This window comes from Oryctolagus cuniculus, chromosome 17 (genome assembly GCF_964237555.1).
Source record: "Oryctolagus cuniculus chromosome 17, mOryCun1.1, whole genome shotgun sequence".
NCBI lineage: Eukaryota > Metazoa > Chordata > Mammalia > Lagomorpha > Leporidae > Oryctolagus > Oryctolagus cuniculus.
Window position 1 is genome coordinate 15,362,555 of NC_091448.1, and position 27,146 is coordinate 15,389,700.

A 27,146-nucleotide genomic window follows, 5' to 3' on the forward strand; every position below is an offset into this window, starting at 1 on the left:
GGGGCAAAAATTCTGGGCTATTAACTCCCACAATATTATGTCAATCTGACTCATAAGAACTTGATTTAGAAACTAAGCAAGATAGTCCTCTTTTTTATTTTAAAGATTTATTTTATTTATTTGAAAGAGTTACAGAGAAAGGTAGAGAAAGAGAGAGAGGTCTTCCATCTGCTGATTCACTCCTCAGATGGCCGCAATGGCCAGAGCTGCTCTGATCCAAAGCCAGGAGCCAGGAGCTTCTTCTGGGTCTCCCACATGGATGCAGGGGCCCAAGGACTTCGGTCATCTTTTACTGCTTTCCCAGGCCATTAGCAGAGAGCTGGATCAGAAGAGGAGCAGCCGGGACTAGAACTGGCGCCCATATGGGATGCCAGTGCTTCAGGCTAGGGCATTAACCCGCTGAGCCACAGCGCCGGCTCTGATATTCCTCTTAAAATAAAAATTCTTCCTTATCAATTCTTACCATACCCTGGGTAAAGAGGGTATTTTGACTCAAATGGTTTTCTTCTTAGACATCAGTTTTCCTTCCACATGTTAGACATCTGTTAAGTTTACCAGAGGCAATTTGCTCACTTCATGATGTAGGACTGGTAACTAATTTCAATAGGAAGCCAAGACATCTGGGTGATAACCACTGAGTTTCTGTTAGGCTTCTATCACTGTGTTAGGCCCGGCCACTACCATGATCTCAAACAAACCATGTCTGCTGATCACTGCCTGAAAGTCTGTGGTGGCCTCGGTTACTGATTTGGGCTAGCAGAGCAATAGTTTCCTTTTCTATTTTCTTCTAACAGAAGCCATGTGTACTGGTTCCATGCACAAAGTGTGTACAGTCAGAATATGTACACATGTCCACTTATTTTCTGTACCTGAAGGAAGCTTGCTTCACCAAGGAGAGGTAGCATAGCAAAATGGATAAGAGAATGGCCTCTGAGCCAGACTGCTTGGTTTAAAACCTGCAAGGTTTACCCAAGCTCTCTGAGCCTCAGATTACTTACCTGTGAAATGAGGATACAGGAACCTCACTGAGTTGTAAAGGGGTCGAATAGTTACTATTTGACAGCACTGTGAGAGTGTCTAGCACATAGTAAGGACCGCATGAATGTTTTCAGAATAAACAAACAAGATCCTGGTAGTGATCATTAGGCTCCGCCCAGTTTATGATGAAAGAGGCCTGAATACACACGAGAGCTCAGCGTCTTTTCACAAGGAAGCAGGAGAGACCCTTCAGGACACAGTCAAGCTCCAGTCTAAGAAGTGCAATGCTGACGTCAACAGCAGAGAAATGAAGGCAGCACACAGCCCGTGCTGGCAGGTAACAAGGAGATCTGGGCATAGGCTGAGCCAACTCTCACAGTGGTGGGTGCAGATGGTTCTAGAGGCAATGCTGTAGTCATTACCCAGAGGACAGACCAGCCATATGGACAGCAGGAAAGAATCATCAATTTATTCCCCAAGAAAGGGTTTTTCAGTCACACTTAGGTGACTGTTGGATCTGTGGCTTAGATATAAACAGTATTACATTCTTTCTCTCAACTCTGAATCTATGGTCCTTCCATGCAAGTCAGATTTTGAACATCAGAAAATAAAAGAATACATGACCTAATGCAAATATCAGAAAATGTTTCAGAGCCAGTGAAGTAAGGAGTTCTTTAAAAAAGAATACATACGTTTGGGGGAGGCGTGTGGGCTGTCTGAGGCGATCTGTCTCATCCGGGTCCCGTGGCAGCTGAGTGCCACTAGTCTGGAGATGATGGCCGTTTTCCCAAACCCAATGTTTCCCACAATCACTACTCCTTGGTTCACGCTGGCATTTGAACTTTGAAGTTGAGCATCTATTTCATGGAAAACCCAGTCCCGGCCAACAAACACGGACTCAGTGGTGATGCTGGGCACTTCAAAGAGCAGAGGCTTCAGGGAGATGTCTGGAGGCCTATAAGGTGCAAAGCGAACTGAAAGGAATAACAAGAGAACACAGAACTTACATCAAATTGCTAACACTGAGAGAAACAGAGAAAAAAGCAAGCAATATGGCTTAGGAGACTGTCAGAATTATACTGTGATGGTATTCTGGGCTTGTTCGGAAAATGATGTAACTCTGAATGATGTTTCTACACAGATAAGCTACACAGGTGAACTAGTCATTTGATGCTCTGGATGGCAGAACATAAATACTAGAAAATAGAAATTTATTCTCAACAGTCAAAGAAATCAGGAAAATACCCAAAATTATTAAACACTGGGCGAGAGCCCAGCACAAGAAGTCAGTGTGGGCGCAAGAGAAGGGTCCTAAAGGCTTTTTGCTATGCCTGGCAATAACCTTTTAATTGTTGGACTGTGGGGAGATGCAGAGGTGGAGTTCCTGGGAGAGAGGTCAGGCTGAGGAGTGGCATCCAGAGAGCTTATGATGACAGAGCAGCTCGTTATCAACAGAAAGGACTAGTTTTGATATTTGACAACCAATGTGGCTATACCAGTACAGATCAATTGAAAATTGATCCTAATGAAAGCAATGCAAAGTAAAGACACCAATGAGAACAGTAATTTAAGTTTCTGATTTTTAAAAATCTAATAAGCACATTATTAAGGGAAGGAAAGCCCTTAAAAACTCTGATGGTTTAAATTTTCTTAAACATGTTAAGCAATCAAAGAAGCAGAAACCAAACTCTCAGCCAATGTCCTTGCACCTGTACTGCTGTGTTCATATTAACTTTAAAAAGTATTTTTGGCTTATACACGTTTATGTATAGAGTCCCACTACTTTTGTCATGATTTTTTTTTTCTGGGATGGTGTTTGGTCTAGTGGTTAAGTGCTACTTGGGATGCCTGCATTTCACATTGGAGTCCCTGGGTATGAGTCTTGGCTTCCTGTAATGTGCTCCCAGGGAAGCAGGCGATGGCTCAAGTACCTGGATCCCTGCGACTCAAGTGGGAGACAGGCACTGAGCTCCCTGCTCCTGACTTCTGCCTGGCATGTGTTGCAGGCATTTGGAGGAGTGAACCACTGGATGGCAGTTGTCTTTCAAATAAATAAATAAATAAATAAAATAAAATATTTTTTTCTTTTGCTTCATATAATTATGGAATGTGTTAAGGGCCAAGGCCAAGCAGGAACTACACTTTTAAAAAATTTTCTAAAAATGCATAATAGATGTGATCTGGCTTCAAGGAAGATCAATCTTCTCATTAGATTGTTGGCAAAAGGAAGTCCTGCCTGCATGTTCTTACCTGGGTTAAGTATCTCCTTAACTGTTTCTAGAGTAGCTCTAAGTGATACTATTTAATTTGTCTGGAACCAGGGATTTTGTTTCGGTATCATTAACTTTAGCATAACGCCTTGATATACAGTAGGTGCTCAACAAATGCTTATGGAAGGGATTAATTAAAAAGAAAAGTATTAAACTTTAATCCCATTTTATATTTTGGAGTACAAGAAAGGCCAGGAAGAGGAAGAGGACAGGGATGAGAGAGCGAGAAACTGGAAAGGGGAAAATGTGATCTATTTATGTTGCTTACATTATTCCAGGACTTCCACTTACACATGGTAACATGGATCTAGAGAGGGCCGCTTACACACTGAGAAAGCACAAACATAAGCAAGCATAGATGAACACACTTCTTTAAAAGTACCTGAAAGCCATTAGAATGATAACTGAGCATTTAAAAAGGATAAAAATCCCCACTTAGTGCAAATAATTAAAAAAAAAAAAAAGCTGAACTCTGAGAATAGAAGCAAATAGTTTCCGACAGCATTTTAAAAAGGTCAGTTATTTCATTAAAGGAGGTGGGGAGTGCTGTGGAGATACGGTTCCGTGATCACTTCCCTTGATTCACATGTTTCTGGCAAAAACTAATCTTTCAAAGTCCATGATTATGGAATTTAGTGAAAGATTAATTTCATTTTGTTAAATACTATTTTTTTAATTCTAGTGTCTTATAGTTAATAAATTCTATTTTACTTTTCTTAAACACAATTTTATTGAGATATAATTCACATACCATAAAATCAATCCTTTTAAAAATAAGAATTGGGCTGTTGTTGTGGTGCAGTGGGTTACACCACTGCCTATAATACCAACATCCCCAGTCAGAGCACTGGTTTGAGTCTTAGCTGCTCTACTTCCAATCTAACTCCCTGCTAAGGAACCTAAGAAGTCGGGAGAAGATAGTTCCAGTACTTGGTCTCCTGTCACACATGTGGGAGACCTAGGAGCTCCAGGTTCCTGGGTTTGGCATGGACCAGCCCTAGTTATTAAGGCCATTTACAGAGTGGACCAGTAGATGTAGGATCTTTCTCTTTCTGTTAGCCTACCTTCCAAATAAACAAATCTTCTTAGAGAATTATTTCTTTATGTTTGATGGGCAGAGCAACAGAAAGGGTAAAGGAGATATTTTCCATCTGAACAGTAATGCCACCTTGAATCTCACCCCTACATTCTGCCCCCCACCCAAGATGCCGATCATCGGCCAGCCTAATTGACCACACCCTTCAGGCACAAGGTTTTTTTGTTTTTTTGTTTTTTTTTTTTTTTTATTTTTGGACATGCAGAGTTAGAGAGAGAGAGAGAGAGAGAGAGAGAGAGAGAAAGAGAGAGAAAAGTCTTCCTTCCATTGGTTCACCCCCCAAATGGCTGCTATGGCCAGTGAGCTGCACCGATCCAAAGCCAAGAGCCAGGTGCTTCCTCCTGGTCTCCCATGTGGGTGTAGAGCCCAAGCACTTGAGCCATCCTCCACTGCCCTCCTGGGCCACAGAGGAGAGCTGCACTGGAAGAGGAGCAACCAGGCGCCCCAGCGGCACTAGAACCCAGGGTGCCGGTGCCGCAGGTGGACGATTAGCCTAGTGAGCTGCGGCTGATTTTTGTTTCTTTTGACAGTCAAGGTTTCCCCCAAATATTTTATTTAAATATTAAATTATAAAAGAAAACAACTAATCATTTGGCATACCAGGCATAAGGTTTAAGTGTTATCAGAAGACTATCTGATCAAGTTAAAAAGATTGGCAGGACTCCCAGGGGGTTGAGGTGGTGGTGAGGAGGGGCTAATCCCAAAGCAGAGTAAAGGAATGTTGTAACACAAATTCCTACTCCTAGCTTCTGATTTGTAAATGTGTAAATCTTGCTTCTTCTGCTGTTCTACATGGAGAACAGCCTTGTTGCAGCTGCCAGATTACCTGGAATCTTGCTAAGTGTCTTAACAAACTCTTCTATTCATTTTTCAGCCTCAGGATTCCTTCTCAGTTTAGGGTGGAGGGGGGCGGGTTTCCATGTTCTGCTGACACATAGACAGTAGCTCTATGGTAAGTGATGAAGTTGGAACGTATGAGTCTTTCAATCTTGTTCTTTTTGAAGACTGCTGTGGCTATCAGAACTTCTTGTAATTTTATATGAATTTGAAAACCTCACCATCTCTGTTAAAACGACTTCTGGAATTCTAATAGGGGCTATGTTCAATTTGTAGATTGCTCGGGTAGTACTGACATCTTAGCATTAATCTTTTTTTTTTTTTTTGACAGGCAGAGTGGACAATGAGAGAGAGACAGAGAGAAAGGTCTTCCTTTTGCCGTTGGTTCACCCTCCAATGGCCGCTGCGGCCAGCGCGTTGCGGCCGGCACATCGCACTGATCCGATGGCAGGAGCCAGGAGCTTCTCCTGGTCTCCCATGGGGTGCAGGGCCCAAGCACTTGGGCCATCCTCCACTTCACTCCCAGGCCACAGCAGAGAGTTGGACAGGAAGAGGGGCAACCAGAACAGAATCTGGCACCCCGACCGGGACTAGAACCCGGTGTGCCGGCACCGCAAGGCGGAGGATTAGCCTATTGAGCCACGGTGCCGGCCGAGCATTAATCTTTAATACAGATGGTGTATAGAAATATGGATTTTTGCTGGCTGATACCATACACTGTAACTTTTCTGAATTTGTTTTATTAGCTATTAGTGGCTATCTGTAGATTCCTTTTGACTCTTTCTTTTTCTGGGATTTGTTTCATGAATGTGTTGGTAAATTTAAGGGCATATTTTAACTTCTGTTCATTTTTCAAAATTCTTTTCATCTTCAGACTGAATGATTAACTCCCTTCAAGTTCACTGAACTTTTCTGCTACTTGCTCAGAGCTATTGTAGTGCTCTAGACAATTCTGTATTTTAGCTATTGTACATTACAGCTCCAGAATTGTTTTAAAAGATTTATCTATTTATTTGAAAGAGTAACACAGAGAAAGGAAGACACACACACACACTCACAGAGAGACAGAAGAGACAGAGACAGAGACAGAGAGAGAGAGAGAGAGAGAGAGAGAAATTTTCCATCTGCTGGTTTACTGCCCAAATGGCTGCAACAGCCAGAGCCGGGCTGATCTGAAGCCAGAAGCCAGGAGCTTCTAGGTCTTCCACATGGGTGCAGGGGTCCAAGTACTTGAGTCATCTTCTGTTGCTTTCCCAGGTGCATCAGCAGGGGGCTAATTGGAAGTAGAGCAGCTGGGTCTTGAACTGGCACCCATATGGGATGCTGGTGTTGCAAGCAAGCGGTGGCTTTACCTGCTATGCCACAATGCAGGTCTCACAGTTCCAGAATTTCTATTTGTTTCTTATAATTTCTTTCTTTATAGATATACTCTATTTGCTCACACATTGTTCATGATTTCCTTTAGCTCTTTTCCAAGTCTTTATCTTTTAAGTCCAATGTCTAAGCTTCTTCAGGGATGGTTTCTTTTCTAGTCACCCCTTTTATCTATTTTTGAGGAACAGCAGTTTTTCTGCTTATTACCTGTTGAATCACTGACTTACTGGATGTTTAAGCTTGTGATTAGAAAGAAAATTTTAAGTATGTTATTGTAAAAATTAAAAGAAAAATAAGGAGGAAGGGTAGGCACAACGGAGGGAGGGAGGGAAGGAGGGAGCTATCATTATGCTCCTAAAACTGTATATGTAAAATATATGAAATCTGTTCACTTTTTATAAATAAAAAAAACATGAACATGAAATGCAGGATTTGAAAATAGGTCACACTTTCCCATTTCTTGGCACGTCTTTTTTGTTGAAAATTGTAGTTTGAATATATGGTAACTCTAGTTATCAGATTTTGCTCCCTTAACAATATTTGCTGCTGTTTGCTGAAGTTGTTCCTGTATTTAGTGACTTTTCCAAACTATTTTTGCAAAGATGCTATTCCTTGTTGTGCGTGGTCACCAAAGTCTCTGTTATATTGTTTTGGTGGTCTGTTAATATGATACATTTCATTAAACACCGAAATTTAGTAGTCCTTTTCTTTTTAAAAGACTTTTATTTATGTATTTGAAAGTCAGAGTTACAGAGAAGGTAAGGCAGCGGGAGAGGGGAGAGGGGAGAGGGGAGAGGGGAGAGGGGAGAGGGGAGAGGGGGAGGGAGAGAAAGAGAGAGAGAAAACTTTCATTTGCTGGTTTACTCCCCAAATGGCCACAATGGCTGGGTTAGGCCAGGCTGAGCCAGGGACCATGGTTGTCATCTGGGTCTCCCAAGTAGATGCAGGGGCCAAAGGACTTGAGCCATCTTCTGCTTCTTTCCCAGGCGCATTAGTAGGGAGATGGATCAGAAGTGGAGCAGCTGGGATTTGAACCGGTACCCATATGGGATGCTGGCACTGTAGTCAGCAGCTTTATCCACTATGCCACAGCATCAGCCCTAGTAATCTTTTTCTTCATTAAGTGTTCCCTTGGATTGCTTTAAGTTTTCATTGGCATTCTAGAGCTCTGAAAAGGCTGATTCTGTCAATTTTTGAGAACTTAATGGTTGTTTCAGTCAAAGGATTGATTCTTGGAGCTCCTTACTCTGTCAGTTTCTATGACTTGCCTTGACTGTAGGGGCTGACTAACAACTCCAGGAATTCCGTGGGTATCTGAGAGTCCTCGATAGAGGAGCAGACACCCGGATGTACTCAGTTCTGGTTGAGCTGTCTCAGGACTCCCAGGAGGGAAACAGGTAACAGGAAAATCAGTTGGCATGAGCCACAGCCCCCTGCCTTGGGGAGGTGAAACAAAAGGGAAGGTAAGTCTCACTCAGGCCTGCCTCAACTGTGGGCTCTCCTGACCAGAGGATGAATCATGACCCTCACAAAATTCTTGCAGCATTTTCATTGATTAGTTTGTTTAGGCCAAGAGAAATCTAAGGTCACATAGCTAGTTTCAGAACTAAAGCCACAACCAAGATCTGACTGAAAAATCTAGGCTTTTTCTATTATATTACATTGTACCTACTCTATGGGATATGACTATAAAATGTGACTGTGAAAAGAGTTATCCCACTGATGACTAGAATCACATAGGCTACCTGCCTGGTTAAGTCAGCTTCTTTCCCCCTTATCTCTCCTTGTGCTTCCCATGAAAAAGTATATGTGTGGCCAGAGATGACATTTCCAGAGAGACTTAGCTGCTTTCTAAATAGACTTATCTCTTCAGGTTCAAGATTACTTCACATTTTATTTCAAAGGGAAGCTTTCATGAATATGATTAATGTCAATTAGAAAGTAGAGTAAATATAGTCTCCATTTAAAGGCTTCAGTTTTTGAGAAAACCACTACTCAGATAACTGTTCTCATATTGATATAACGCCTCATATTTTATCATACTGAGAGAGCTTTGACATTTAAAAGTTATTTGAATTTTTTTCTAAAAATGTAGTCAATTCACAAAAGCCTCAAGAGAAGAACACAGACAAAATTAGCTCAGTACCATATGGGAAAACAACTGTAGACACCAAGAACAGCCCAGAAACAGTTTCAGTGCCTCAAAATCCAGGGTTTTTGTCAGATCACAATGATAAAAGAAAGCCATGCTTTCTAACTGCCAACTGTGAATTCAGGGCACAGGAACAAGTCTGTAGGCCCACACTGTGGGGCATTAGAGGTAATGAATATTCTCTGGGGGCTTTACATTTCTAAATGTTTCTTTGTTTCAGATATCAGATGGCTTCCACAAGATTTTCCAGGAGCAGAAACTACTGCAATAATCTAATAAGAAATTACTATTGCAACTACAGTTGAGCTAAGGGAAGAAGATGACCTAATCCATGCAATAGAGTAACACAACGTGGCTTTCTTATCCCTGGCACCAGAACATGGTAGTCCCATGGCAGCATGGAGCAGGAAGATCATTCTCCCCTTCTCAAAACATTCCATAAAGTATGCTGATATCTGCAATTTATTTTAAAGGACATAAAAATGATGAGTAGACAAAGAAATGAGATGAACAGATATGTAAATGTTAATGACAAAAATTAAAAAGAATTTTACTGGAAAACTCTTTCAGCTTTTTTGTATAACTGAAAATTTTCCTAATAAAATACTGGGGGGAAAAACACAAAAATGAAAAATATTCCAATAGGACATGGAAATGACACAAGCTTGGGAAAGCAGTTTCTTTGAGGGGTTTAAGAACAAATCGAAGGGCCAGTGCTGTGACACAGCGGGCCAGCATGCCTTGTGGGCATTGCTCTACTTCCGATCCAGCTCCCTGCTGACATGCGTGGGAAAGCAGCAGAAGATAGGACAGGTACTTGGGCCCCTGCACCCATGTGGGAGACCTGGAGGAAGTTCCTTGCTCCTAGCTTTGGATCAGCACGGCTCTGGCTGTTGTAGCCATTTGCAGAGTGAACCAGCAGATGGAAGATCTCTCTCTGTCACTATTTCAAAGAAATCTTAAAAAAGAAAGTCCATATCTCACATCAGAGTGCCTGGGTTCAATTCCTGGCTCTAGATTACTCCTGACTCCAGAAAAAAAAAAAAAAAAAAAAAAAAAAAAAAAAAAAGAACCAATCCAGACTCTACTGCCTGCATGATTTTGATGTAAATTATGCTTGTTGCAGACAAACTCTAGGAAACATTCTCTATATGAGATCATCAGTAATTATAATTATATACTTAAGTTTATAGAGAAGAGTTTAAGTTAAAGAGTTAACCTTTAAAAAAAAGTGAGAAAATAACAAATAAACATGCATTAAAGCTAACAGACTTAACTCGCCCAGATGCAAATATAAACAGCTGCAGGGAGAAGAGGAGACAGAGAAGCGGGAGCAAAAGAGTTCTAACTGGATTTTGACTAAAGCATATTTATTCGTGGAAAACAACCGTGAATCACTTAGAAAGAAGTCAGTCAGAGGACTGGCAGAAGAAAGGATGTAACACAGCCAAGGTCCTGTGCAAATAAAGGCAGACTTGTATTTGCGCACATTCTTCCGTAATGACTAGAAAGTCTACCCTGGAAGCACCTCTGCTGCTCACAGCAAAAGATAATTTCAGGCTCATTCTTGGGGTTCGTGCCATGTATGCTACTCACAAAACAAAGAGGAAACACATGTGCTTCAGACAAGTCTCATTATTACATCAGCACCAAATAGAAGGCAAACAAATGCTTATTTTTTCTTAAGAAAAACCGAGGCAAGGGTTCATTTGTCTACTGAGTTTCTAGAAGAGCTCATTTTCCCCCTTACAAGCCAAGTCTGTGGCTCATTCTTGGTGCTCAGGAACAGGAATAATGGATACAGCTATTCCCACCCCAAGTGTTTGAAGAAGTAAAATAATTTTATTGAGGTCCCAGAAAACAGTCTAAATATTCATTCTGAATAAATACTGTAAAAAAATTACATCTTAGATGAGGGAAACATAGCAAAGTGGATAAAATTATGGACTCACAGCCAGGCTGCCTCAGTTTGTATCCTTTGTCACTTACTAGCTATGCAATATTGGGTTATTTACTATGTTACTGATATTTCTGTCTTCTTCTTCTTCTTCTTCTTCTTCTTTTTTTTTTTTTTTTTTGACAGGCAGAGTGGACAGTGAGAGAGAGAGAGAGAGAGAGAGAGAGAGAGAAAGGTCTTCCTTTGCCGTTGGTTCACCCTCCAATGGCTGCCGCAGCCGACGCGTTGCAGCCGGCGCACCGCGCTGATCCGATGGCAGGAGCCAGGTACTTCTCCTGGTCTCCCATGGGGTGCAGGGCCCAAGGACTTGGACCATCCTCCACTGTACTTCCCTGGCCACAGCAGAGAGCTGGCCTGGAAGAGGGGCAACCGGGACAGAATCCGGCGCCCTGACCGGGACTAGAACCCTGTGTGCCGGCGCCGCTAGGTGGAGGATTAGCCTAGTGAGCCCCGGCGCCGGCCTTTGTGTCTTTATCTTTAAAATATGGTTAACAATGATACTGTGAGAATTAAATGAGTTAATGCACATAATGTGCTTAGGTCAGCATCTGGCTGTTAGCTGTGTAAGCTGCTATCACTCTCTGCATCAAGCCAAGCCAAAGTAGACATCCAGTGTAACTACAAGCAACCCTCCCAACCCAACCACACACTTAATTAAAACAAAACCTAAGAATCCTAACAATAAGGGTACTGAGAACATATTGACTCTTTTTGAGTCTACTTCCCTTTGAGGCTTCTGATCTCCTTTCTTCTTTTTACCATCCACTTTTTGAAACAGTCATACTTGCAATCTTCACTTGCATAAAAATAACTCCTAGCCCGGCTTCCATGCATATGTCTCTGCCAAAACTTTTTTGATTAAAGTCACTATAGATTTTCTGTTAAATCAGTGATTTATTTTCAGATTTTATGCTTCTTAATCACTCTTAGATATTCTACACTGTTAACAATTCCCATAAAAAATATTTCTTTATTTGAAAGGTAGAGTGACAGAGAAAGAGAGGAAGACAGGGAGTGAGGGAAGGAGGGGGGAGGGGGAGAGAGAGAAAATCGATTTCCTATCTGCTGGTTTACTCCCAAATGCTCACAATAGCCAAGGCTGGGACAGGCCAAAGCCAAGAGCCTGGAACTCCATTCAGGTCTCCCATGTGGTTGGTAGGGACTAAAGTACTTGGGAAATCATCTGTTGCCTTCCCAGGCACCTTAGCTGGAAGTTGGATCAGAAGTCAAGGAGCCGGGCACTTCGACACGGGAGTGCATCCCAAGCAGCAGCCCAACCTGCTGTGCCACAATACCTGTGCCCTAAACTCTACTTCTTGAAATACCTTTCCTTCTTCACCTGACAACACTTTCTTCTAATTCTTTTCTTACCTCCTCCTCCTGATAAATGTTTAATGATTCATCCTTTCTTTTCATCTCTAAAATACCACCAGTGCTAGGTTCTATATTTATTGTTTTCTTCTCAATCTGAGAAACAGACCAATGTCTTTCACAGCTATCTGATGATGGTTCCCAAATTTATATTTCTAGTCAAGACCTCATTCCTAAACTCCTGTACAGCATTTCCAACAACTCACCATAGTCATCTACTTAGATAGCCAGTAGAAATTTCAATTTAAAATATTTAGAACTGATATTATCTCACCTATTGTAATTATTTTTTCCATTCCATTTGCTGTCATAGTTAATGAAACATCACCATCTGACTGGTCCTTAATCATTACAACTAAATTTGTCACAGGTGTTATCAACTATTCTTTTTTTTTTTTTTAACTTGAGAAAGAGACAGAATCAGAGACAAAGATTTCATTCACTGGTTCAAATGACCATAATGGTTAAGGTTGGGTCATGAAGAAGCCAGGAACTAGGAACTCATTCCAGGTTTCCCATGTGTATGGCAGGTACCCAACTCTTTGGGCCATCATGTGTTGCCTCTCAGGACTTAGCTGAAAGCTGGAATAGGGAGTGGAGCCAGCACTTGAATTCATGTATTCAGAATTCAGGGACACATGCACCTTAACTGCTAGGACAAATGCTTACTCCATATCAATTATTCTTGAAGAATATCTCTCAGGTATAACCCCTTCCCCCTTATACTGTAATTCATGGTGCCATAACTTTGGAGAAGAGACTGAATCACTTTAACCTTTAGTCATGTCATCTGTAAAATTAGGAAAATAAGAGCATCTACCTCATAGGATTAAGTGGTAAAATATATGTTAAGTCTTTTAGCTCAGAAACTAGTAAATCAATGTTCAATGAATGACAGCCAGATACTGTAGATTCTCAACATCTCTTTTAATATGTACTCATGCACGCTGTTAATGAATACTTTTGCATTTCTCAGATCCCTTCTGTAAAAAGCCACCAAGTATATGTAACTGATGGATCATGTCAACACCCGCATTCCTACCCTCAAATATCATTAACTCACCCCACCATAATTGCCCAACCTAGTAATCTCTCATGATATTTCTGGTCATAGTGTAAGTAATTCAATAATGCTTAATAAATGAAAACAGTTGATAGGGATTTTCCATTTTAAACTGCAGAGAAATGTGTTTAGACTTGGTTTTGGTAGGGCAGGAAGGCTAGAGGAAGACAGAGAATGCAAACCCATGCCTTTGAAAACTACTGCTCTGTACTATGATAATAAAAGGAAATGAATCATTTGTTTGTCACCTTTCAGGGCTACACTTTATTTAAAAGCTGGTCTCATAAACAAGAAGCCACTAAATAATAAGACAGGGGAGAAAACTTATTTTCTAAGCTCTGTGCATATTACAGGCAAGGCCTGGATGCTGGCCAGGGCAGTAAGAATCAATGAATTTTATTTCCTACAGGAAACTAGGGGGAGGGGAAAATATATCTCAGAATTAGTATCCAGAAAGGACAGTAAGGAATTTTGTCTTTTTTTTTCTTTTAGAAAAGTTCCTGAGAAGGCTGGATCCACATCCATCCATTTAGTAACTACTGTCTTGCTAATGCTACATATGAGATTTAGTGCTGTGCAATAATGATTCTATTTAATTCTTCACTACTATAGGTAAGTTATGTATTTTAGCTTAAGAAGAACTTAATTCTAACTACCAAGACAGTTAATTTCTTATAAGCATTGCATTTATGCTTCGGTCCAATTTATCTAAAATTTTCTTTTCAAAAATCTGACATGAGTTTCCACTTGTGCCAGGACAAAATAACTAGGACTAGATTAAGGCAGTCAAAAAACCAAACTTGCATAGGTAAGAGATATTACACAATATCTTTCAAGACACTAGATCAAAGTGGGGAAAAAAATGATGCAAACCCTTGATGGCCTGCTTACTGCTTTGAGAGAATTTCCAGGCCATAATGCAAAGAAGGAGATTTCCAGTTCTGGTTCCACATGTACCACTTCATCCTAACAACAAGTAAAAAGCTGAACAGACTGAAAAATCAACAGCTCTTCTGTAAGAGGTGAGGATGTAGGGCTGACCACTGCCCCAAGACTGGAAAGACAGAAAAACACACGGAGTCGTGGCTCCTGAGGGGAAATGCAATGGGAACCACTGCCTGGGTACCAAAATCTGAACTGCAGTTGACAAGCTGCGGGAGGCTCTTTGGGATAAGTGTGAAAGCTAAAACTTCCAGGAGGCCTCAGTGAATGGGTCGGGAGCGATGGGATTTTTCCCAGGAGCCCGGGCAGGTTCTCACATTAAATATCAGTGAAAAACCCCTGAGCATCCGTCAGTGGGAAGACACACAAAGAAAGGCCAGTGCAAGTTGTTCTTTCCAAGGTCTGTCCTGAGGAGAAGCTACCTAACCAGAACCTAACTTACCAGGGCATTATCAAAACCCAACCCAGGCAAAGGGAAATACCTAACCTCAGCCCACTCTAGCCATTGTCTGCCATCTAAAGGGGGAAGAAAAAAGTCTGAGAAACATTTAAGCTTACAGTTCGAAAGTTATCAGCTGGCCGGCGCTGCGGCTCACTAGGCTAATCCTCTACCTGCAGCACCGGCACACCGGGTTCTAGTCCCGGTCGGGGCACCGGATTCTGTCCTGGTTGCCCCTCTTCCAGGCCATCTCTCTGCTGTGGCCCGGGAGTGCAGTGGAGGATGGCCCAAGTGCTTGGGCCCTGCACCCCATGGGAGACCAGGAGAAGCACCTGGCTCCTGGCTCCCGCCATCGGATCAGCGCGTGCGCCAGCCGCATCGCACCGGCTGCGGTGGCCATTGGAGGATGAACCAACGGCAAAAGGAAGACCTTTCTCTCTGTCTCTCTCTCTCACTGTCCACTCTGCCTGTCAAAATAAGTAAATAAAGAAAGAAAGAAAGAAAAAAAGAGAGTGATCAGCCCACACAAAACGGAAACCTGTTCAATAGGACTGCAGAACGTTTTCTTCCCCAGCTCCTCATCGCTATGAAAGGCTTATTTACAGAAGTTTCTTTTACTCAGTATATAACGTCCAGTCACCAAGGAAAAATTACAAAACACACCAAAAATTTGAAGAACAGAGCAAGCCATCATAACCAAATATGATAGGGATGTTGTAATAAACAGCATGGGCATTTCAAGCAATCATGATCAGTAAGTTAAAGGATCTAGCAGATGAAGTAGAGAGCATGTTAAGAATGGACAGGCAATGCAGCAGAGGCTGGATTCCCGAGCATACAAAAGAAATGCTAGTGACTGAAAACACTGTAACAGAAATGAATATCTTTGATGGATAATCAACAGACCGGATCTGGCTGAGGAAAAAATTTTGGGGAAATCTCAGTAGAAAACTCCAAATCAGAAAAGGAGAACAAAGACTTAAAAAGAAAAACAATATCCAACAACAGGGCAATTTTACAAAAGGTACAACCCATGCATAATAAGGTCTAATGGAAAGAAAAGGAAGAGACCATGGAACAGAAGAAATATCAGAAATAACGGTTCAGACTTTTTCTTCCAAAGTAATGTCAGACACAAAGCACAGGCAGGTCAGAGAACACCAAGCAGAATAAATTCCACAAAACGACATGGAGGTATGTCATGTCCAAACTAGAGAGAGTCGAAGAGAAACTCATGAGGGAAGATGCCTTACTTACAGAGGAACAAAGGTAAGAAGAACGACATAAACAGGAGTGGAGTGAAATATTTAAAATATTTAAAATGTTGAGAGAAAAAAAAACACTAGAAAATGTCTAGAAGAAAATATAAGACAAAGTATTTGTGACTTGTGATTAGTTAAAGGAATCATAGATACCTCAACACTACAAGAATGATCTATCAAAGACTAAGTCATAAATTAGACTTTTAAAACATTTGTTCTTCAAAAAGGCCCAGCTAAAAAAAATGAAGACAAGTCATAAATTAGGAAAAGTTATTTGCAAAGCACATCATTGAAGAATTTGTATCCAAACTATATAATAAACTTTCAAAACTCTGTAATAGGAAAACAACCAAATAAAGAAGCAGACAAAATATTCAAACAGAAATCTCCCTAAAGAAGTACACAAGGGAAAACAAGTTATCCCACTCTTAGCAGGCCAGACAGGATGGAGAATTGTAAATGAGGTCTTCTGATAGTTTTTGTTCCTGCCTGGTAACTGAATGCCAATCTGATTGTCAGGTTTTTTTTTTTTTTTTTTTCCCCCCCAAAATTTTACTTAAAAAGCCAACTGCTACTAGTCCAGTTGGGTTTTCTTCTCTTGGAAGTCCCCCTCCATGCTGCTCTGGCTGGAGGCCTTTGACTCTAATAGATACTTTAAAATCTCAAAACAAACAAACAAACAAACAAAAAACACACAAGGAAATGATTATCATTAGTCATTAGTGAAATCTAAACTAAAACCATGATGATGTATCACTACATGCATATTAAGATATCTAAAATTAACAAGACTGATATTATATGTTGACAAGCAATGTGGAGGAACCAGAACTTTAAAAAAAAAAAAGATTTATTTATTTATTTGAAAGGCAGAGTTACAAAGAGAGAAAGGGATGGACACACACACACATGCACGCATGCACATGCACCCAGAGAGAAAGAGAGAGAGGTCGGTCTTCCATCCATCCTCTGGTTCATTCTCCAAATAGCTGCAATGGCTGGAGCTGGGCCAGTCTGAAGTCAGGAGCCAGGAGCTTCTTCTGGGTCTCCCATTGGGTGCAGGGGCCCAAGTGAAACAGGTAGGCATACAGGTTAAAATCAATTAGGTCTGTGATCTGGAAGACCACGCCTTAGCCACGACCCCGTGTAACCTCACACCCTACCTGATACCTTCACCATGCCGCTGTGTGACCTCATGCCCCTACCTGGCCACACCTGGGTGCCCACCAGCCAAGCAGGTTAATTAACCACTCCCCTTTGGAAGTGGGTTAAAAGCTTGGGACATGGTGTGTCCTGCCCTTCTCTTTCCTCTGGCCTCTTGCCAGGAGGAGGCTTGCTGTAGCCCTGCGCCTCCAAGGGTGCATGGCCTTCGGGCCACCCACCCTAGGCTTCCTGGCCTAGATGCTCTTCCACATCGCTGGTTCCTGGTGCTCAGTATGAACCCAGATTTACCTCTCTCTCAATAAAGCTCTCACTCTCCTATGCATCTTTCTCACTAAATAAAAGCTTAAAATGTACCATGCTGCCTCGTTTATCTGATTTACAATTCTTCTCTAAATATTGGGCAAGAATCCTTTCGGGCTTATTGATATTGGAGATTTATTAGTAAGCATATGGTGAAATCATATGGAGCCCCAAATTCTGGTAGCATATGTGGCACCCCAGATAGCACTTCTGGGGAACTTTAAGGGGCCACATGTTTGTATAAATTTTAGGGGGTCATCTCCGATTTCACAAGGACTTGGGCCATCTTCTGCTGCTTTCCCAGGTGTATTAGCAGGGAGCTGGATGGAAAGTGGAGCAGCTGGGACTCAAACTGGTGTCCATATGGGAAAAAGGCCGCGGCTTAACCTGCTATGCCACCATTCCAGTCCCAGGCCTGGAACCAGAACTCTTTATATGTGGATGATGAGAATCCAAAATGCCATCATCACTTTGATTTTTTTTTTATTTTTAATTTAATTTATTTATTTAATTTTTTGACAGGCAGAGTGGACAGTGAGAGAGAGAGACAGACAGAAAGGTCTTCCTTTGCCATTGGTTTACCCTCCAATGGCCGCAGCGGCTGGCGCACTGCGGCTGGCTCACCGTGCTGATTCGATGGCAGGAGCCAGGTACTTACCCTGGTCTCCCATGGGGTGCAGGGCCCAAGTACTCGGGCCATCCTCCACTGCACTCCCTGGCCACAGCAGAGAGCTGGCCTGGAAGAGGGGCAACCGGGACAGAATCCGGCGCCCTGACCGGAACTAGAACCCGGTGTGCCGGCACCGCAAGGCGGAGGATTAGCCTAGTGAGCCGAAGCGCCGGCCATCACTTTGAATATCAGTTTTGTTATCTGTTAAAAAGTTAAGACTGTACCTATCAGATCTGGCCATTCTAAGCCTCAAATATTTGATCAGATTCAACTGTAAAGTGATTTGATCATGGGATTTTCTTTGTTGATTAGCTTTTGAAAGAAAGTTCAATTTCTTAAAAGAAATAGAGGTCCTCATATATTTTGTTTCATGTTGTGTTAATTCTGAGAACATTGTTTTTCAAGAAATTTGTGACTTCAAAGTAAGCAGTTTTTTAATTTACAAGAGGGACAGACAGACACTGATAGAGTTCCCATCTGTTATCCAAATGCCTGCAATAGCTGGAGCTGAAGCCAGGGGCTGGGAATTCAATCCAGGTCTCCCATGTGGGTGGTGGTACCCAAGTACTTGGGCCATCACCAGCTGCCTCCGAAGGTGCATATTAGTAAGAAGCTGGAATTGGGTATGGAGGCTGGCCGAGACCTGGCTATTGCAGTCATGTGGTGAGTGAACCAGCAGATGGAAGATCTCTTTCTCTGTAGCTTTGCTTTTCAAATACATACATAAATAGATAGATAAATCTAAAAAAAAAAAAAAAAAAAAAAAAGGAGAGCTGGCACTCAAAGGCTGGTCCTCTGATATAGAATGTAGTGGTTCTAGCAACATCTAATTACTGTGCCAAATTCCCACTCCAGCTATTTTTTATATTTTGCTCATATTTTATAATTATCTATAGGAGATTTAATCTAACCAAACAACTCAACCATAACAAAGCCAGAAATCAGGTGTGTTGTTTTTATTATGGCTTTAAAGTATTTTTGTTAAGTGTTTGTTTATTTGTCATGCAGGAGGTGCTGGATGATACTTCACCTTGTAAGGTTGTTTTTTATTTTCAACAACGAGTTCTTACAACTGGCAGTGCTACCTGTTTATATGTGACTGACGGAAGTGCCAGGAGCGTGCAGCACAGCCAGCAAGCTCCGCATGTCCCTGCAGATCTGCATTACATGAAATCCTTCCAGCAACTGTTCCAACCCTATCACATTTTCTGATAGGGAGAAACAAAGTATTAACAGACATATTCAAACATGTATTTTTTAGTAAAAGGAAAATCAGGAAAAAACAGGAATAACAAAAAAAGGAAAAGACAAATAGGTTTCATTTTCTCTTTGGGAGTAATTCATTACCACAAAGGATGGTGAGAAGGACTCATGAAAGAAACAATTCATTAGGAAAGAAGAATGAAAGTGTCAACCTTCACAGTAGCTCAAGATATTCATTTGGAAAGTCTATGTAGATCTGTATATAAATAGAATTCCAAAACAAAAAAGGTTTTATTCTTTCTCATTTCTTTAATTTTTTATTTATTTTTAAAGATTTATTTTATTTGAAAGGCATATAGAGACAGGGAGAGGAGAGAAAGAGATGTCTTCCATCTGCTGGTTCATTCCCCAAATGGCCACAACTTCCGGGGCTGGGCCAGGCTGAAACCCAGAGCCAGGAGCTTCTCCTGGGTCTCCCACATGGGTACAGGGGACCAAGCACTTGGGCCATCTTCTGCTGCTTTTCAGGCACATTAGCAGGGAGTCTGATGGGAAGTGAAGCAGCTGGAACTCGAAATGGCGCCCATATGTGATACTGGCGCTGAAGGCTGCAGCTTAACCCACTGCAGTAAAGTGGCAACGCGCCGGCCCCAAGGCTTCACTTTTTTACCCAACGACTGAAAAACTTATCTGGAACTTAGTTTTTAATTTTACTAAATATACTGTAAAGTATATTTCACACTAAGGAGATCTGGCAAGTCTTTGGCATTTGTAAGTCTAACAGAAAATTGTGAAGATGGGTAAAAGAAAGAGAAATGAACTAAGAAGATCTGGATTATAGTTCAGGATCTATTATTTACTCTGGGCAAGGACATTAATTCCTTTTGGAGGCAGTTTCATCAAATGAACACTAAGGAAATGGATGTGAAGGTCTTTAAGATTCTTAGTGCTATCGCTTCTCGGCCTTTTGGCTAAGATCAAGTGTAGATTCTTAGTGCTAAAAAACATTGGAAAAAGGTTCATGTGAATCAGATTTTGAACAAATAAGAACTGATCTCTACTGACTAAACTGAATGATGACTCAATTATATTATCTCCCTACTCCCGTCACAGAACCCTTTAGCCACTTCATTTCCCCCTACTTCTCCAGAATCTTTTTACAAAAAATAGGGTCCATGGAGTCAGATATATCTCTGAACAGAAACTTCTAGAACTGAAGATTCTCAATCTAAAATTTTTATACTTCCTATAATACCTCTTCTCTCCCAAATAAACAGTAAAAATAGGGAGAGGCGACTTTTCTTGGAAAGAATATTTCAATTTCTTTTTGTAAAAGAATTTTTAAAATTTTCATTGGAAAGGCAGAGAGACAGATGCACACACACACATGGAGATCTTCCATTCACTGGTTCATTCCCAAATGCCTGCAACAGCCAGGTCTGGGCCAGGCCAAAGTCAGGAACGCAATCCAAGTTGGGTCTTCCATTAGAGTAGGGACCCAAGTACTTAAGGCATCATTTGTTGCCTCCCAGGGTATCTATTAACAAGGAGATGGATTGGAAGCAGAATAGCAAGGACTTGAAGCAGTCATTTGGATATGGGATGTAGGTGTTCCAAGCAGCCTTTTTAAAATACCAAGTTCCTTGTCAAGGGTTGCTTGTGTAATCACGCTAAATGTGGATTGTTGTGTGCAGTCTAATACTTTTAGTACTCTGACAATATTAGGTGACATGACATATGCCACATGAAAGCACAGATTTTCTTGAGTTTACTATTTTCTAACAAAGCTACCAGCTTTTTCCTTATATTTTACTGGCCATACATAAACATTATATATTAACCTCACTAACTCTTCTTTAGCTCCAATTCTCTGTTTCTAATTTATGGCTAGTCGGGTCACTTAACTACAAGTTACGCTATAGTAGGTTATGTGGTCAGGGAAATACTATTGTGTGACCTTGTGCAAATTACTTGATTCCACTCCATCTCAGTTTCCTCCTCTGTAAAGGATAACCATACACTTGACGGTAATCTCAGGCTTGAGTACTGAGATCATGTGAAGGTATTTGCTTGAAACCTGATAACAGTAAGTGCTCATTAAATGTCAGTAATTATCATGATCTGATCAGAAATACAGGTTGTTTGGTCCTGCCCTCCTTGTCTCTCATTTCTGATAGCTCACCCTGTTCGTCTTTCCACTTTACACACATTTCAGTCACTTTTAGAGATTAAGGCAGCATCATGTATTTACCATCACCTTCATATTTCAATGCCCTCTGTAGCTTCCATAGGCTAATAAATTAATTAAAACACCACCTGTCAACATACGTCTCTTTCCTTACTCAACCTTGATTAGAGATTTCCCATCTCTTACCTCTTTTTTAAAATGTTGTGATGAAAAATGTGCTACATGAGATCTATCTTTTTAAGTGAACAGCACAGTATTGTTGTAAATACAATATTGTTAACTATATGCAAAATATTGTATAGCAGATTGCTAGAATTTTTTCATCTTGCATGACAGATAACTTTATATACATTGACTAGCAACTTCCTACCTTCCCCTTCCCCTGACTCCTGGAAATCATCATCCCACTTTCTACTTCAAGATCATGTTAGATGCCTCATGTAAGTGGAATAAGGCAGTATTTGTCCTTTAGTGGCTGACTGATTTCATGGGGCATGATGCCTTCAAGGTTTATGCATATTATAACAAAGGGATACATGGGATTTATTTTTAAACCACTGTTAAATTGGGGATGATCTGTGTGTGTGTGGCTTTACCCACTATGCCACATACATATATATATATAATACACACACATACTTTATTTTTCTTTATTGCACTTAAGGCATTTAAATATATTTTCAGTGACATACTTGCATAGTTAGAGATCATAATTAGAATTTCTTTCATGTTACTCCATTGCCTTTATTTATTTATTCATTAATCACACTATTTAATGCAAGAAGTGCCTATTAGAAGATTATACATTTTATAAACTTCTCTTTTTATAGGTTATTTCTTTCATGCAGGTCTTGTGGAAAAAAATTTGTTATATAATGTACTATTTGAGTTTTCAAATTTAAAGATACAATTTACCAAACAAGATTTTTTATACAAAAACTAGATCTATGCAGAGCTGCACTATAAGTAGTGATCTGCTTTAAAAAATTATGGCCAGACTTCTCTAAAAAGCATAGACTACTTTCTAGCAAACATATAAAAACATCCAGTTTGAGTAATAAATTTTCAAATTTTCAGGTACTTTGCAAAAGGCCTATTCAAGGGGGAGTAAACCAACCTCATACAAGTTTGTAATCTACCCATTTAATATTCATAAAGAAGTAGTTTCATGTATTCAACCTTATCTTTGGATTTTCCTTCCAAGAAGAAGGCAATTTAATCTTACTTACAAAAATAATACAATGAACAATGATATGGAAAAGACTGATGGAAATATTTCCTCGTAAATGTGAGAGCCAGCCAAGCAATGACCATGATGACTAAGTAACCCCAGGGATGAATGACTCAGTTGGTGTTACAACAGAATTGAGTTTCATGACATGCATCTTAGTCATCTCCATAAAAGATTCATTGTTTCAGAAAAGTAAAGAACTTATAAATGGCGTGAAGCATTGATTTTATTTCGTGAAAATTAAATCCAGTGCTTTGACAAAGCCAAGTTAATTGAGATAGTGTCAATTTCACATAAATTCTGCCAATGAATCAGATTATCATTTGCATATATCTGCTTCAACCTACTGTCTATTAAAACAGCTATTAAAAAATATGAAGCCTCCAACTGCCCTTTTATGTAATGGTATTCAATAAAACTCCTAACAAAACCAACATAAACTGAGAAACAAAGTAATCTGTAATTTGTAGTCTCTTCAAGCAGAACAGCATGATTATAATTCAACACCAGGCAGGATAGGGTCTTGACATTAATAATTTATTTTTTTAATATTTATTTATTTGAAAGGCAGAGAGGTCTTTCATCTGCTGGTTCATTTCCCAAATAGCCACAATGCCTGGACCTGGGCCGATTTGAAGCCAAGAGCCTGGAGCTTCTTCCAGGTCTCCCATGTGGATGCAGAGGCTCAAGGACTTGTACCATCTTCTACTGCTTTCCCAGGCCATAACAGAGAGCTGGATCGGACGTGGAGCAGCCAGGACTTGAACCGGCAGCCATATGCGATAGTAGCACTACAGGCAGAGGCTTTACCCACTGTGCCACAGCCCTGGTTCTAATAGTTGTTAATTTATGCTAAACAGCTACTATTTAAAGTCAATATGCTAGAGTTTGCTTTGTGTATTTTATTTTTTCAAAGATTTGATCATTTTTATTTTAAAGGCAGAGTTATAGAGAGAGAAAAGGAGAGAGAGAGAGAAAGAGATCTATCTGCTGCTTCACTCCCTATGTTGCTTCAATGGCAAGGGCTGGGTCAGGTCAAAGCCAGAAACTTGGAACACCATGTGGTTTCCCACATAGGTGGCAGGGGGCCAACAACTTGGGCCATCTTCTGTGATATTCCCAGGCAATTGGCAGGGAGCTGGATTGGAAGAGGAGCAGCCAGGACATGACTCGGCACTCTCACAGGGGATGCTGGCAGTGCAGGCTGTGGCTTAACATGTTGTTCTCCAACACTAGCCCTTACTTGTGTATTTTAAATCTCACTAGTTTATTTTATATATTGTCATAATGTTTATCCATAAAAACCATTAGCTTCCTTTTCCTTTCAATATGTAGCAAACCTAGTCTTTGTTTTTCTCTGTGGAATTATAGGTTTAATTAAGATGATCAGAAAGAGTGACAGGTTTCAGATGGATAATTTTGAGCATAACCCCACTTTATCATTATGGTAATTAAATTAAAATTGGAACCTTCCAGATAGTTTTAAAGCCTTGAGATAAAAACTATTTTTTTAAAGATTTATTTATTTGAAAATTAGAGTTATACGCAGAGAAAAGGAGAGGCAAACAGAGACAGAGAGAGAGGTCTTCCATCCACTGGAATTGGCCACAATTGGCCACAATGGCTGGAGCTGGGCTGATCTGAAGCCAGGGGCCAGAAGCTTCTTCTGGGTCTTCCACGTAGGTGCACGGGCCCAAGGACTTGGGCCATCTTCTACTGCTTTCCCAGACCATAGCAGAAAGCTGGACTGGAAGTAGAGTGGCCGGGACTTGAACTGGCGCCATATGGGATGCTGGCACTGCAGGCAGCAGCTTTACCTGTTACACCACAGTGCCATCCCCAAGATAAAAACTTTAAAAATGCTGAGGCCGGTGCTGTGGCGCAGCAGGTAAAACTGCTGCCTACAGTGCTGGCATTCTATATGGGCACTGGTTCAAGTCCTGGCTGCTCCACTTCCGATCCAGCTCCTTGCTAATGTGCCTGGGAAAGCAGTGGAAGATGGCCAAAGCACTTGGTCCCTGTCACCCCTGTGGGAGACCCAAAAGAAGCTCCAGGCTCTTGGCTTCAGATCAGCTCAGCTCTGATTGTTGCGGACATTTGGGGAGTGAACCAGCAGATGGAAGGCATCTCTCTCTCTCTCTTTCTCTTTGCTTCTCTGTAATTCTGCCTTTCAAATAAATAAATAAATCTTTAAAACAAACTTTAATAAGGTTAAATTAATTCAAATTAATATCCAACAAAGACATTAGGCTTTGTGACCAGAAAAAGCACATATGGTAGGTTAGCCAGCTATATGAGTATTTCAAAAAGTAAATGGAAAAATGGAATAAAAAAAATTAAGGCTATTTTGGTGTAAACAATTTTTGAAATCCCTTAATAATGTTTTACATAATATGTATTTTCTGTGAACTTTCTTTACTCTGAATTAGTATACAACCTTCTGTAACTATCTTAGCAGCTCAAGTGTGTGCACGGCTGACAGCTAGAAATCCACTAACTTCCTGCAATGGGATCCTGGTCAACGCACTTAGCTGACCTCCTCGCTGTCAGGCTGGATTTTTGGGAGCATCAATTTTGGTAGAACAGCTGTTCAGAACAGCTGTCTTAAAAGTTAAAAAAAAAAAAAAGACTTTTTACGAATGAGGAAATCTTAGTGCACCACTTAAAGTTCCAAATTCTAGCTCACGTTACCCCAACAATTTCTGCTTCAGCAATCAGAAGACTGCTAGCATTACAATAAAACAATTATGATTACTATTAGGACAATTATTAAATTAACTATGTCTGTACTCTTAAACCATGATCACAAACAACTTCATTTATTGAGAGAGCCGGCGCCATAGGTTAATCCTCCGCCTGCAGGGCTGGCATCCCATATGGGCACCGGTTCTAGTCCCGGCTGCTCCTCTTTCAATCCAGCTCTCTGCTGTGGCCTGGGAAAGCAGTAGAAGATGGCCCAAGTCCTTGGATCCCTGCACCTGTGTGGGAGACCCAGAAGAAGCTCCTGGCTCCTAGCTTCTGATCGGCCTAGCTCTGGCTGTTGTGGCCATCTGGGGAGTGAACCAATGGAAGAAAAACCTTTCTCTCTGTCTCTCCCTCTCACTGTCTGTAACTCTACCTCTCAAATAAATAAATAAAATTAAAAAAAATTATTGAGGATCCTAAAAGGCTTTTATTTATATGGGTTAAATTGATATATATGATATTAGAAATTAAAATGAATATGAAATTAAAATGACTATTTGTTAGGTAAGTTTTTGAAAAACATTTATATGTACTTTTATTGTTTTACTGAATATTTAGGCAAAAGCTGCAATGGAAAAGATCCTTGTTCTACTATAGGTACACTGGTATCTGTTTTCACATGTCAAGCCCACTAGGTTATTAGTCAAAGAGATTATTAAGCTTTCTGATAGTAGAAGCAGATATGTGCTATCAATTATCAGTAGTGATGGGAACAAACAAAGACATAAGCCTCAGCCACTCAAGCCCACTGCACAAAAGAGATAATTTTGGAATTTATCCCTTGCCTCTGAATCTCAATTCAGTCTCATGCCCTTCTTTCTTCACTCCTGGCATTCTTCCCCAGGTTTGGAAGCCAGAGGGCCAAACCTGAAAGACCTGTATGGAGAAATTCACCTCTGCCTGCTGCTCCCTACCCCCATCTCTTCCCCCACCCCCAGTCCACCTAAGACATAAAAAAGCCCAGCTCCTGGGGTCAGGTCTGTCTGACACGTGTTCTGTCTGCACACTGGCAGTTGGTCACCCACCTTTTGGGCCTCTGCCACATGTTCAGTCAACGTGCACGCTGGTGGCAGATTTATTTTCTCTGAATAAAGTCGGTCTGGCTACAAATTTTTACCTTGTCTCCTCTCAGTTCTGCACCTCAAGTGCACTGGGGTGAGGCTTGTGATTGGTTCATCCCCCTTTTTAAGGCCTGGGGTGTTTGGTCAGTTTCACTCGCTCAGGGGAAATGTCCATTCGCCATAGCTTCGGACTGCAATGCTGGTCTAAGCCTGGGAATTCTCACTCTCTCCTCTTAGAAGACCCAGAATTTAGGTTCTCAGTTGGGGTTAGTCTTTCCTGAGGGCAGCCTGTGAAAGGACTCTCTTTCCTCAGGCTGTGTTTTGCCTAATCCATGGAAGACTCTCTTTCCTCAGGCTGTGTTTTGCCTAATCCATGGAAATTTCTCACATTTCACCTGACTCCCCTTTGTCCTGTCTCTTTTATTTATTTATTTATTTATTGACAGGCAGAGTTAGACAGTGAGAGAGAAAGACAGAGAGAAAGGTCTTCCTTTTTCCACTGGTTCACCCTCCAAGTGGCCACCACAGCCCGGTGCCTTGCGGCCCGTGCGCTGTGCTGCGCGGATCCGAAGGCAGGAGCCAGGTGCTTCTCCTGGTCTCTTATGGGGTGCAGGACCCAAGCACTTGGGCCATCCTCCACTGCCTTCCCAGGCCACAGCAGAGAGCTGGCCTGGAAGAGGGGCAACTGGGACAGAATCCGGCGCCCAACCGCGACTAGAACCTAGCCTAGTGAGCCATGGTGTCAGCTGCTCTGCTTCTTAAAAACCTAGCACAAGCTGGGCCTGAAGGGAGTGGTTAATTTGCTCTGTACTAAAATTTGGCTCAGAATGGCCAGAATTTGGC

The 27,146-nt window shown here is 41.2% G+C and overlaps 1 protein-coding gene across 19 annotated transcripts in view; it reads right to left on the bottom strand.

Moving 5' to 3' along the window:
- Nucleotides 1-27,146, bottom strand: part of TANC2 (tetratricopeptide repeat, ankyrin repeat and coiled-coil containing 2) — a 438,885-nt gene that overhangs the window by 110,242 nt on the left and 301,497 nt on the right. For all 19 annotated transcript variants that reach the window (XR_007911352.2, XM_051825098.2, XM_051825097.2 and 16 more), the window contains one exon: nt 1,671-1,952. Coding sequence is in view for 18 of the 19 variants with exons in the window: in XM_051825098.2 (XP_051681058.1) it covers nt 1,671-1,952 (282 nt within the window). In the remaining variant the exon portion in view is untranslated. The remainder of the gene's footprint in view (nt 1-1,670; nt 1,953-27,146) is intronic.